The sequence below is a fragment of the Bufo gargarizans genome, chromosome 2 (assembly GCF_014858855.1).
Source record: "Bufo gargarizans isolate SCDJY-AF-19 chromosome 2, ASM1485885v1, whole genome shotgun sequence".
Classification (NCBI taxonomy): domain Eukaryota; kingdom Metazoa; phylum Chordata; class Amphibia; order Anura; family Bufonidae; genus Bufo; species Bufo gargarizans.
The window spans coordinates 704,555,812-704,568,648 of NC_058081.1; the positions used below are offsets into that span (position 1 = coordinate 704,555,812).

Genomic DNA, 12,837 nt, shown 5'->3' on the forward strand with positions numbered 1-12,837 from the left:
GCAACTATGAAGCAGCGATTTCGTGGCCTGCAACCAAATTCCCTCCCTATAATACATGTGTGCATCAGACATGGCGGCCGCTTCCGAGGTGATCACAGCTGGGCCGGAACCAAGCATGTGGTTGTTGATTCACACATGAAAGGTGAATTTACACTGCAGATTGTTTTTGTTTGCTTTTTTTTTGCAGATTTCTTAAAATCTCATCCACTTTCCTGGCACTGTAACATTTGGCTGTAAATCGGCAGTATTTCCGTACAGTTGTACTCTTGTTTTTTCGCGTCATTAGGGGGAAAACATTTTCAGGAAGGAGGAGGGGATAGGACAGAACGTAAAGCATTTACCGGCCCATGAGGCTGTTCCTCCAGGCTCGGAGGTTTCATCACGGATAGCACTTTAGTCCCAAAAACTTCTTTTGTTTGCGGATCCACATCTCCGTCTTCCAGGATCTGCAAAAGAGAGAAGCTCATTAGAAACGGGGATTAACAGCTTTATGTAAATCCTCCGATAGAGAAAAGTTCTGCAACTTTCTAAGGAGCTTTGTTTTTCAGTTCCTTAATGAAACTAAATATCTATTCCATTCGCTGGCAGAACTTAAGGAAGTAGATTAGAAAATTTCAGAGCTCTTCATTATACAGTGATTAAGGGGCATCTGTCAGCAGTTTTGTATCTATGACACCGGCTGACCTGTTACATGTGCTCCTGGCAGCTGAAGGCATCTGTGTTGGTCCCATGTTCCTATGTGTCCGCATTGCTGAGAAAAATGATGTTTTATTATATGCAAATGAGCCTCTAGGAGCAACGGGGGCGTTACCATTACACCTAGAGGCTCTGCTCTCTCTGCAACTGCCGCGCCCTCTGCACTTTGATTGACAGGGCCAGATGTGATCACATTTACACTGCCTGGTCCTGTCAATCAATGTGTAGAGGATACAACAGTTGCAGAGAGCAGAGCCTCTAGGTGTAATGGTAACGCCCCCGTTGCTCCTAGAGGCTCATTTGCATATATTAAAACATCATTTTTCTCAGCAATGCGGGCACATATGAACATGGGAGCAACACAGATGCCTTCAGCTGCCAAGTTCACATGTAACAGGTCAGCCGAAGTGTCATAGGTACAAAACTGCTGACAGATGCCCTTTAAGCTATACTGATGAGCCATTTAAAAATGAAGAAAACTTCAGGGGCCATAGACAAAACAATATGTAGACAGTGCCGAGGTTCATATGTGTTGACCCCTGTAACCTCACCCAGCTTGTGGACTCCAGCATCTTGAGGTCCATCAGGTCTCCAATGGGATGTCCGTTGAGGAGAGTGACAGAGTGGCAGGCGGCCAGTGAATATAACAAGTGTCCTTCGGGGAGTGACCGAGGTTCGTGGATGATTGGCAAGAAACTAAAGTTCTCCAGGGGAATGACTCCCCAAACATCAAGGCCTTCTTCCGTCAGGGTTCCTGTCTGGGGGGGCGAGAGAATGACTCATCAGGCACACTGTAGCCCATAAATCCTGACAACCTACGGACTGCGCATCTGCTATGTACACAGCGAGGACCCCCGCACTCCCACTACTGTGAAACATATTTGGAATGAGCTGCGTTTGTCATATATAATCAGAATTTTAGCCTCTGGGATAAAAGTGACCTTCAGTTTTATCCCAGAAGGACATGGACTGCTGTGTATGGGACTGCATTGCAATACCAGACACAGACACTATCCTGGAGGATAGGACATCAATATTTCATTCTGGGAAAACCCCTTTAAATCACATTTCCACGGAGGTGTAAGTAATAAAGAGCGAAAAGAGGAACTGACCTTATCAAAGCACACCATCTTTATCTTGCCGCTGACGTTGATGCGTGGGGGACTGATGCAGAATATACCTTTCTTCTTCAGCCGGCTTTGGGCGTAAATAGTGCCCACAGTCATGGCGGCGGGAAGAGCAGGCGGCACGATAATAGTGATGACATCGAGGGCTGTTATAATAATATCAGGTACGCTATCCTGCTCGGGAGACAAGCAGGTAATCAGCGGCACATGCCAGGAGAACCTTGGGACAGGCAGCAGCTATGGAGGACACATACCTTGTAGGTGATATGGATGACAACACTGTAGATGGTCCCAATGATGGCTGCAAAATAAAATAAAAAAAGACGTAAATCAGATTTGTTAAGTAGCCCTGACGACCGACAGAACGACCATGCAACGAGACAACAGTAATTAACAGACTGTATTCAGCAGATGGACATGAAGGAAAGATGGCACTGATCCTGCAGTTAGATGTGAAGAAGAGTACGCTAGACCTTAGGTAGAGCGTGTGGACCACAAAGGGCGCACGAGACAACCGATCGAAGACAATGTTTTTGATTTCAGCAGTATTCCATTTATTCGTAAGACAACGCGTTTCGGGGTGCTAGGGTCCCCTTTATCAAGTCTGAACCGGAAGGCTGGAGGGATGTCACGGCTCGTCTGTAGAGGCACGTGTACACGTCAGCGTTCTACACGTGCCTCTACAGACGAGCCGTGACATCCCTCCAGCCTTCCGGTTCAGACTTGATAAAGGGGACCCTAGCACCCCGAAACGCGTTGTCTTACGAATAAATGGAATACTGCTGAAATCAAAAACATTGTCTTCGATCGGTTGTCTCGTGCGCCCTTTGTGGTCCACACGCTCTACCTAAGGTCTAGCGTACTCTTCTTCATACCGTTACCCAAGTGGCAGGGTGGCTCCTGCCCAAGGCGATCGGACGAATCTAGGCTGCACCAACCGTCATTTATCTACACTTATTCTCCATTGCAGTTGCATCCAATTGATGCAACCACAATAGGTGAGCAAACCATTTTTTTTACTAGAAATCTGATTTGCTGAACTTACTTACCCTATGAGCGCCTTCTCTTTCCTCTTGGCCGTTATCTGCAGTTAGATGTGCACAGGGGCGGACTGGCCACAGACCCTACAGGGAATTTTTTTTTCTGGCGGGACGATGGCCAGGGGGGCAATCAAGCCCTCTTGATGGCCGCAGGCCAGGTACATAATGATCTGTTGCTCAACGGCCGCAGGTGCCCTCCTGAACTCAACTACAGTCCAGTTGAATACTGTGGTTGGGGAGGCAGTATTTTGTGCTGCCCTGTGGTATTTGGCTCTGTTATGGCGGCATTCTGTGCTGCACTACGGTTTTGCAGGCCCTGCCTACTTGTTTTGTCTTCTGTCAATTTGGACCAGCCTACAACATTGGGCAACTTTTAGTTTGTTTTCCACGGCCACTTTAAGTCCCCAATCCCTCCCCGGAGGGAGGTGATGACCAATATCACAACCATACAAAACACACAGGACTAGATTACATCTACATATGACACGTGACCCATAGAGCACAAGAATATCACAGAAAACAAAAAATATATTAAAAAAATTACCCTAAAACGTAACCTTTATTACTACAATAAAAAAATAAAATCCCCAAACTATAAGCAAGAAAAACCCTGCAACATCCCTATTCCACCCTACCCACGAGCGGAACTGCCCTGACGCGGGCGGTCCTACTGTCGTCTTTGTTGTCCCTAGAAAACCCTGTGCACACGGGTAAACAATTGGGATCACAAAAAAGTTATATAATATTTATGTACAGGGAGTGCAGAATTATTAGGCAAGTTGTATTTTTGAGGATTAATTTTATTATTGAACAACAACCATGTTCTCAATGAACCCAAAAAACTCATTAATATCAAAGCTGAATATTTTTGGAAGTAGTTTTTAGTTTGTTTTTAGTTTTAGCTATTTTAGGGGGATATCTGTGTGTGCAGGTGACTATTACTGTACATAATTATTAGGCAACTTAACAAAAAACAAATATATACCCATTTCAATTATTTATTTTTACCAGTGAAACCAATATAACATCTCAACATTCACAAATATACATTTCTGACATTCAAAAACAAAACAAAAACAAATCAGTGACCAATATAGCCACCTTTCTTTGCAAGGACACTCAAAAGCCTGCCATCCATGGATTCTGTCAGTGTTTTGATCTGTTCACCATCAACATTGCGTGCAGCAGCAACCACAGCCTCCCAGACACTGTTCAGAGAGGTGTACTGTTTTCCCTCCTTGTAAATCTCACATTTGATGATGGACCACAGGTTCTCAATGGGGTTCAGATCAGGTGAACAAGAAGGCCATGTCATTAGATTTTCTTCTTTTATACCCTTTCTTGCCAGCCACGCTGTGGAGTACTTGGACGGGTGTGATGGAGCATTGTCCTGCATGAAAATCATGTTTTTCTTACCTTGCAGACTTCTTCCTGTACCACTGCTTGAAGAAGGTGTCTTCCAGAAACTGGCAGTAGGACTGGGAGTTGAGCTTGACTCCATCCTCAACCCAAAAAGGCCCCACAAGCTCATCTTTGATGATACCAGCCCAAACCAGTACTCCACCTCCACCTTGCTGGCGTCTGAGTCGGACTGGAGCTCTCTGCCCTTTACCAATCCAGCCATCTGGCCCATCAAGACTCACTCTCATTTCATCAGTCCATAAAACCTTAGAAAAATCAGTCTTGAGATATTTCTTGGCCCAGTCTTGACGTTTCAGCTTGTGTGTCTTGTTCAGTGGTGGTCGTCTTTCAGCCTTTCTTACCTTCGCCATGTCTCTGAGTATTGCACACCTTGTGCTTTTGGGCACTCCAGTGATGTTGCAGCTCTGAAATATGGCCAAACTGGTGGCAAGTGGCATCTTGGCAGCTGCACGCTTGACTTTTCTCAGTTCATGGGCAGTTATTTTGCGCCTTGGTTTTTCCACACGCTTCTTGCGACCCTGTTGACTATTTTGAATGAAACGCTTGATTGTTCGATGATCACGCTTCAGAAGCTTTGCAATTTTAAGAGTGCTGCATCCCTCTGCAAGATATCTCACTATTTTTGACTTTTCTGAGCCTGTCAAGTCCTTCTTTTGACCCATTTTGCCAAAGGAAAGGAAGTTGCCTAATAATTATGCACACCTGATATAGGGTGTTGATGTCATTAGACCACACCCCTTCTCATTACAGAGATGCACATCACCTAATATGCTTAATTGGTAGTAGGCTTTCGAGCCTATACAGCTTGGAGTAAGACAACATGCATAAAGAGGATGATGTGGTCAAAATACTCATTTGCCTAATAATTCTGCACGTAGTGTATAGTAATATACCTGTGTACACATAAAACGGGACGGTAGGATTTTATTTTATTGCTCTGATGTCTCAGGATATTAGCCAAAAGCCCAACGCCTTTCTTCCCGGGGAGGGGGGGTCTTATCCTGGGTTCATCAGGGGCTAGTGGATAAATTGAGACAACCTTAAATACCATCCCTCCCTAAAGATAGATATGTCAAGGACTAGATATGGTATATACATCTTGCCCGAGGCTGACGATGATCCAGTAATCACCCTGGTAGATGATAGGTCCAACCTGAACGGTGTCCCCAGTAGTAGGGACGGTTCCCCAGGGGGAAGCTCAACTCCATGTGAGGAGCCAGCCTGCCCAGGAGTGCATGTGTGACACAGGGACGTTGTAGGGTTTTTCTTGCCTATATTTTTTGGATCTTTTTAAGTGTAACAATAAAAGTTAGGTTTTAGGGGGAAGTTTTTTTTTGCTTCCTGTGATATACTTAGTAGAGTACTTCTCCCGGACCTTTGGACCCACTGAGGGTAAACTTCGATCACAAGAGCCTGAAATAACTTACCAAATATAGAGAGGACGAGGACAAACTTGAAAGAGTCCTGGTAGAACTTGAAGCGGATCGGTTTGGGGTGCAGGATGGAGCTGATGAGATTTCCTTTCACAGTGCAAAAACCTAAAAGGTCAAAAACAAAGATCATTTCAGTTCCAAAGCCTTAAAGGGATTTTGTCACCAAGTTTTGGGCTATAGAGCTGCGGACATGCACGGCTAGATCACCGCTAGCATGTCCGCAATATACCTGTCCTATAGGGCTGTGTGCTTTTATTTTCTTTAAAAAAGGATTTTAGAGATATGTAAATTAGTCTTGTAGGTGCCCAAGGGGCTGTACAAACCTACCTAGTGCCCAGCCACGCCCGCCTGTGAAGGAGCCCAGCACCGCCTATGTCCTCCGAATCTCCTCCTTTCATCAACGATAGATTGCCGTAATCTCGCGATGCGCAGTTCTTTCCCTGAGGCTGATGCCAGCACAGGGAAGGAACACTATACCGGCACTGCACATGCGCGAGTTCGCGCATCGCGAGATTACGGCTATCTATCGTTGATGAAAGGAGGAGATTCGGAGGACATAAGCAGTGCTGGGCTCCTTCACAGGCGGGCGTGGCTGGGCACCAGGAAGGTTCGTACAGCCCCTTGGGCACCTACAAGACTAATTTACATATCTCTAAAATCCTTTTTTTTATTTTTATAAAAGTACACAGCCCTATAGGACAGGTATATTGCGGACATGCTAGCAGCGATCTAGCCGTGCATGTCCACAGCTCTATAGCCCAAAACTTGGTGACAGAATCCCTTTAACTGATGAACAGAACAGGTCAGGCTTAAAATCTGTGTCCACTACTGAACATATTGATATAAAACTGCTGCTTGTCATTGGGAAAAGTCAGCAGTCTTGTGTGCTTCAGAGCTGCAAACACAGGATATAACTCAGGATCAGTACAGGATAAGTAATGTAATGTATGTACACAGTGACTGCACCAGCAGAATAGTGAGTGCAGCTCTGGAGTATAATGCAGGATGTAACTCAGGATCAGTACAGGATAAGTAATGTAATGTATGTACACAGTGACTGCACCAGCAGAATAGTGAGTGCAGCTCTGGAGTATAATACAGGATGTAACTCAGGATCAGTACAGGATAAGTAATGTAATGTATGTACACAGTGACTGCACCAGCAGAATAGTGAGTGCAGCTCTGGAGTATAATACAGGATGCAACTCAGGATCAGTACAGGATAAGTATTGTATGTTCACAGTGACTGCACCAGCAGAATAGTGAGTGCAGCTCTGGAGTATAATACAGGATGTAACTCAGGATCAGTACAGGATAAGTAATGTAATATATGTACACAGTGACTCCACCAGCAGAATAGTGAGTGCAGCTCTGGAGTATAATACAGGATGTAACTATGGACATATGACAAATCACTCTCACCACAAACAAATGTTATCACATCAAAAAGGCAATAAACAGAATTAAAAAAATAGATTCATATATATTCTCCTTGGTTGTGGCATGATTGCAGTCTGCACTAACACAAAGAATAAACATATTTCAGTTATTTTTTCATCTAATACAGGATAAATATTCAACCCGTTTATTACTGGATGGCATTTTCTTTAGGTCATGCGATACCTGTCTTTAGGACTACAGCAATGACTTCCTTATCCAGGTAGCTCTTAGCCTGTATGATCTGGGTTCCACAAAACAGAGTGTGACGGCGATGGGCATCCGAAGAGTAAACTGTGTCAACAGCAGAGGGTTCGTCAGGTAACGGGGTCTTCATTTCGGGCACACTTTCACCTAAAAGTCACAAGAGGCAGAGAATGAATTATATAAATGGAGACGTGTGACCATACCATCGTGGTAATATACAGCCTCCACTCACCGGTCAGCATGCTCTCATTCACCATACACTCCCCTGACAGCAAGGCGGCATCACACGGCATTAACAGCCCCTCCGGTGGCAGGAGAATGCAGTCCCCAGGAACCAGGTCCAGAGAATTCACAATCAGCTCCTCTAAAATTGAAGACAATGGAAGGAGAAGAGTTAACAGCACTCACCGAATAGCCACAGTTAAAGGTGAACTGCATCACTGTAGAAGGAAATACTGCTAGGTGAGCTTAGAGGTCTGGTCTGAGGACTAAAGTTTACGGGTCTGTTCTGGGGTCTAAATGAGCTTAGGCATCTGATCTTGGGTCACAATTAGTTTAGGGGGTTGGTCTGTGGTCTAATTGATTTTAGGAGTCTAGCCTGGGATTGGAATAAGTTTAGGGATCTGGTCTGGAGTCTGAATGAGTTAAATGCGTCTAGTATGGGGTATAAATGAGTTTAGGCATTTTGTCTGGGGTCTAAATGAGTTTAGGGATATGTTCTGGGGTCTAAATGAGCTTAAAGGGGACTGGTCTAGGGTCTAAATGAGTTTATGGGTCTGGTCTGGAGTCTACATGAGCTTAGGCCTCTGGTCTTGGGTCTGAATTGGTTTAGGGGTTTGGTCAGGGTCTAAATTAGTTTAGAGGTCTAGTCTGGATCGGAATTAGTTTAGGGGTTCGGTTTGGAGTCTGAATGAACTTATGCATCTAGTCTGGGGTCTAAATGAGTTTAGCAGTCTGCTCTGGGGTCTAAAGGAGCTCAAGGGGTCTGGTCTGTGGTCTACATGAGCTTAGGAATATGATCTTGGGTCTAAATTAGTTCAGGGGTTTGGTCAGGTGTCTAAATTAGTTTTTTAGTGGTCCGGGCTGGAGTCTGAACGATTTTAGTGGTCCGGGCTGGAGTCTGAACGATTTTAGTGGTCCGGGCTGGAGTCTGAACGATTTTAGTGGTCCGGGCTGGAGTCTGAACGATTTTAGTGGTCCGGGCTGGAGTCTGAACGATTTTAGTGGTCCGGGCTGGAGTCTGAACGATTTTAGTGGTCCGGGCTGGAGTCTGAACGATTTTAGTGGTCCGGGCTGGAGTCTGAACGATTTTAGTGGTCCGGGCTGGAGTCTGAACGATTTTAGTGGTCCGGGCTGGAGTCTGAACGATTTTAGTGGTCCGGGCTGGAGTCTGAACGATTTTAGTGGTCCGGGCTGGAGTCTGAACGATTTTAGTGGTCCGGGCTGGAGTCTGAACGATTTTAGTGGTCCGGGCTGGAGTCTGAACGATTTTAGTGGTCCGGGCTGGAGTATAAATGAGTTTTGCCATCTGGTCTGTGGTATAAATGACCTTAGGCATCTGGTCTGGGTTCTGAATGACCTTAGGCATCTGGTCTGGGTTCTGAATGACCTTAGGCATCTGGTCTGGGTTCTGAATGACCTTAGGCATCTGGTCTGGGTTCTGAATGACCTTAGGCATCTGGTCTGGGTTCTGAATGACCTTAGGCATCTGGTCTGGGTTCTGAATGACCTTAGGCATCTGGTCTGGGTTCTGAATGACCTTAGGCATCTGGTCTGGGTTCTGAATGACCTTAGGCATCTGGTCTGGGTTCTGAATGACCTTAGGCATCTGGTCTGGGTTCTGAATGACCTTAGGCATCTGGTCTGGGTTCTGAATGACCTTAGGCATCTGGTCTGGGTTCTGAATGACCTTAGGCATCTGGTCTGGGTTCTGAATGACCTTAGGCATCTGGTCTGGGTTCTGAATGACCTTAGGCATCTGGTCTGGGTTCTGAATGACCTTAGGCATCTGGTCTGGGTTCTGAATGACCTTAGGCATCTGGTCTGGGTTCTGAATGACCTTAGGCATCTGGTCTGGGTTCTGAATGACCTTAGGCATCTGGTCTGGGTTCTGAATGACCTTAGGCATCTGGTCTGGGTTCTGAATGACCTTAGGCATCTGGTCTGGGTTCTGAATGACCTTAGGCATCTGGTCTGGGTTCTGAATGACCTTAGGCATCTGGTCTGGGTTCTGAATGACCTTAGGCATCTGGTCTGGGTTCTGAATGACCTTAGGCATCTGGTCTGGGTTCTGAATGACCTTAGGCATCTGGTCTGGGTTCTGAATGACCTTAGGCATCTGGTCTGGGTTCTGAATGACCTTAGGCATCTGGTCTGGGTTCTGAATGACCTTAGGCATCTGGTCTGGGTTCTGAATGACCTTAGGCATCTGGTCTGGGTTCTGAATGACCTTAGGCATCTGGTCTGGGTTCTGAATGACCTTAGGCATCTGGTCTGGGTTCTGAATGACCTTAGGCATCTGGTCTGGGTTCTGAATGACCTTAGGCATCTGGTCTGGGTTCTGAATGACCTTAGGCATCTGGTCTGGGTTCTGAATGACCTTAGGCATCTGGTCTGGGTTCTGAATGACCTTAGGCATCTGGTCTGGGTTCTGAATGACCTTAGGCATCTGGTCTGGGTTCTGAATGACCTTAGGCATCTGGTCTGGGTTCTGAATGACCTTAGGCATCTGGTCTGGGTTCTGAATGACCTTAGGCATCTGGTCTGGGTTCTGAATGACCTTAGGCATCTGGTCTGGGTTCTGAATGACCTTAGGCATCTGGTCTGGGTTCTGAATGACCTTAGGCATCTGGTCTGGGTTCTGAATGACCTTAGGCATCTGGTCTGGGTTCTGAATGACCTTAGGCATCTGGTCTGGGTTCTGAATGACCTTAGGCATCTGGTCTGGGTTCTGAATGACCTTAGGCATCTGGTCTGGGTTCTGAATGACCTTAGGCATCTGGTCTGGGTTCTGAATGACCTTAGGCATCTGGTCTGGGTTCTGAATGACCTTAGGCATCTGGTCTGGGTTCTGAATGACCTTAGGCATCTGGTCTGGGTTCTGAATGACCTTAGGCATCTGGTCTGGGTTCTGAATGACCTTCGGCATATGACTGGGGTCAGAGTGACCTTAGGGGTCCGGAGTCCTAATTTTGCATTCTGTTCTGGTTTTCCTACTAACAAATAACAATAGTTCTACAAAGTTTGTGAACCCCTAATAAGACAACATCTTCAGTGTTGTTTTTCAGCTCGAACCTTCCCCTGACCTTCATTAAACTAGCGGAGTGTCCCTGCCATACAATATTCAGTGGGAGTTTGAGTATAAGAGATGAAAATATAAACTAGAGAAATAATCTCAAAACCATACTATTTCCTATGTGTCGATGACAGTATCATGATTTATGTGAGCAGTATCAGTGACACCATTTGGGATCTACGCTCACCTCCGCTCGCCCTTCGCACTGTAATGTTCACCATCATCCTCACCATATTGTGCAGGGTGACACTTTGCTGTAGTGGAGACAGAAGAAATGCATTGGGAGACTTAACAATGCAAGTAACAAGTCTGAGACAATAGATCAGGGAGGTAAAGCTGCCGTCATGAAGACTTCCCCCGCTCTGACCGAGCTTACAGAATTGTATCATAATGTAAAAATGACTGCCATATCCCGGTAAAGGACTGGGGGTAACAAAGTTCTCACCTTCCGAGTTTCATAGAGCGAGACGGAGATGGAGATGACAGATATGATTATGATGCAGGCGGCAAAGTAATAATATTTCTCACATAGCCAGAGGATGACACTGAACACTTGGAAGATGTAGAATGGATTCAGGACCTGTCAGGAAACAGGGACAATTATCAACCTTAGGAACAGCCTGCGATGCAAGCATGCCCGTGTTCACACTGTGAAGTGTCTGCGAAAGCAAGAGGCGGGGGCGCCACCAACTTACCTCCTCGATTAGAAGGTATCCGTATGATTTAACAGGAACATCAATTTCATTATTACCATAAATCAACTTCCTGCAAGGCACAAAAATGAAGGAGAGCACTGAACAAAGGAGCCAACAGCTCAGAGAGGACATATGTAGCCTGCCTAGTGCCCACAGCCTTCACTAAACTATAGCCTCTCTAGTGCCAAGACTTCTCTACAATGTAGCCTCCCTGGTGCCCACAGCCTTCTCTACAGTGTAGCCTCCCTGGTGCCCACAGCCTTCTCTACAGTGCAGCCTTCCTGGTGCCCACAGCCTTCTCTACAGTGCAGCCTTCCTGGTGCCCACAGCCTTCTCTACAATGCAGCCTGCCTGGTGCCCACAGCCTTCTCTACAATGCAGCCTGCCTGGTGCCCACAGCCTTCTCTACAATGCAGCCTGCCTGGTGCCCACAGCCTTCTCTACAATGCAGCCTGCCTGGTGCCCACAGCCTTCTTTACAGTGTAGACTTCCTGGTGCCCACAGCCTTCTATACAGTGTAGACTTCCTGGTGCCCACAGCCTTCTCTACAATGCAGCCTCCCTGGTGCCCACAGCCTTCTCTACAATGCAGCCTCCCTGGTGCCCACAGCCTTCTCTACAATGCAGCCTCCCTGGTGCCCACAGCCTTCTCTACAATGCAGCCTCCCTGGTGCCCACAGCCTTCTCTACAATGCAGCCTCCCTGGTGCCCACAGCCTTCTCTACAGTGTAGCCTCCCTGGTGCCCACAGCCTTCTCTACAGCACAGCCTCCCTGGTGCCCGCAGCCTTCTCTACAGCACAGCCTCCCTGGTGCCCGCAACCTTCTCTACAGCACAGCCTCCCTGGTGCCCGCAACCTTCTCTACAGCACAGCCTCCCTGGTGCCCGCAACCTTCTCTACAGCACAGCCTCCCTGGTGCCCGCAACCTTCTCTACAGCACAGCCTCCCTGGTGCCCACAGCCTTCTCTACAGCACAGCCTCCCTGGTGCCCACAGCCTTCTTTACAGCACAGCCTCCCTGGTGCCCACAGCCTTCTCTACAGCACAGCCTCCTCTGTCATCACAGTGTCTTAAAAAACACCACATTACAATATAGTGACATTCTCGCCAACCAACAACTCACCGACTATTGTGCTCTGATTGGCTAAGGCCGGACTTGAATTTATGAACCTCGCCGCATGTTAACCCTTCATCCAGTGAACTGGGAGTAGAAATAATTGTTAGAAAGTCACATGTGACCAGCAGATTCTTCATGGTAGAAAGGATTTTGGTTATCACATCTGGCTGTTAGAGACGCTGGTCAACTTACCAGACCTTCACAAAGTCCATCGACTGCTCCCTCCACATATAGCGAATCCCCTCAAACACAAAGTAGCGCAGGACGTTCGTCTACAAATAAAAAAATGAATGCCTGTGTTATATATATATGCAGAGTAGAGCATGTCCCCAACTACTTGTATACACATTATCCAATGTGCGCAGCAGAC

General features: G+C 46.6%; 1 protein-coding gene across 2 annotated transcripts in view; it reads right to left on the reverse strand.

Annotated features, from left to right (window-relative positions):
• ATP13A2 (ATPase cation transporting 13A2) overlaps positions 1 to 12,837 on the reverse strand; it is a 64,560-nt gene that overhangs the window by 12,705 nt on the left and 39,018 nt on the right. For both annotated transcript variants that reach the window (XM_044282508.1, XM_044282509.1), the window contains exons 6-17: positions 12,660 to 12,739; positions 12,474 to 12,551; positions 11,353 to 11,422; positions 11,103 to 11,237; positions 10,845 to 10,911; positions 7,595 to 7,726; positions 7,342 to 7,509; positions 5,713 to 5,823; positions 2,078 to 2,124; positions 1,809 to 1,997; positions 1,248 to 1,454; positions 342 to 446 (exon numbers count right to left, since the gene is read on the reverse strand). In XM_044282508.1, coding sequence (XP_044138443.1) covers positions 342 to 446; positions 1,248 to 1,454; positions 1,809 to 1,997; positions 2,078 to 2,124; positions 5,713 to 5,823; positions 7,342 to 7,509; positions 7,595 to 7,726; positions 10,845 to 10,911; positions 11,103 to 11,237; positions 11,353 to 11,422; positions 12,474 to 12,551; positions 12,660 to 12,739 — 1,389 coding nt within the window. The remainder of the gene's footprint in view (positions 1 to 341; positions 447 to 1,247; positions 1,455 to 1,808; positions 1,998 to 2,077; positions 2,125 to 5,712; positions 5,824 to 7,341; positions 7,510 to 7,594; positions 7,727 to 10,844; positions 10,912 to 11,102; positions 11,238 to 11,352; positions 11,423 to 12,473; positions 12,552 to 12,659; positions 12,740 to 12,837) is intronic.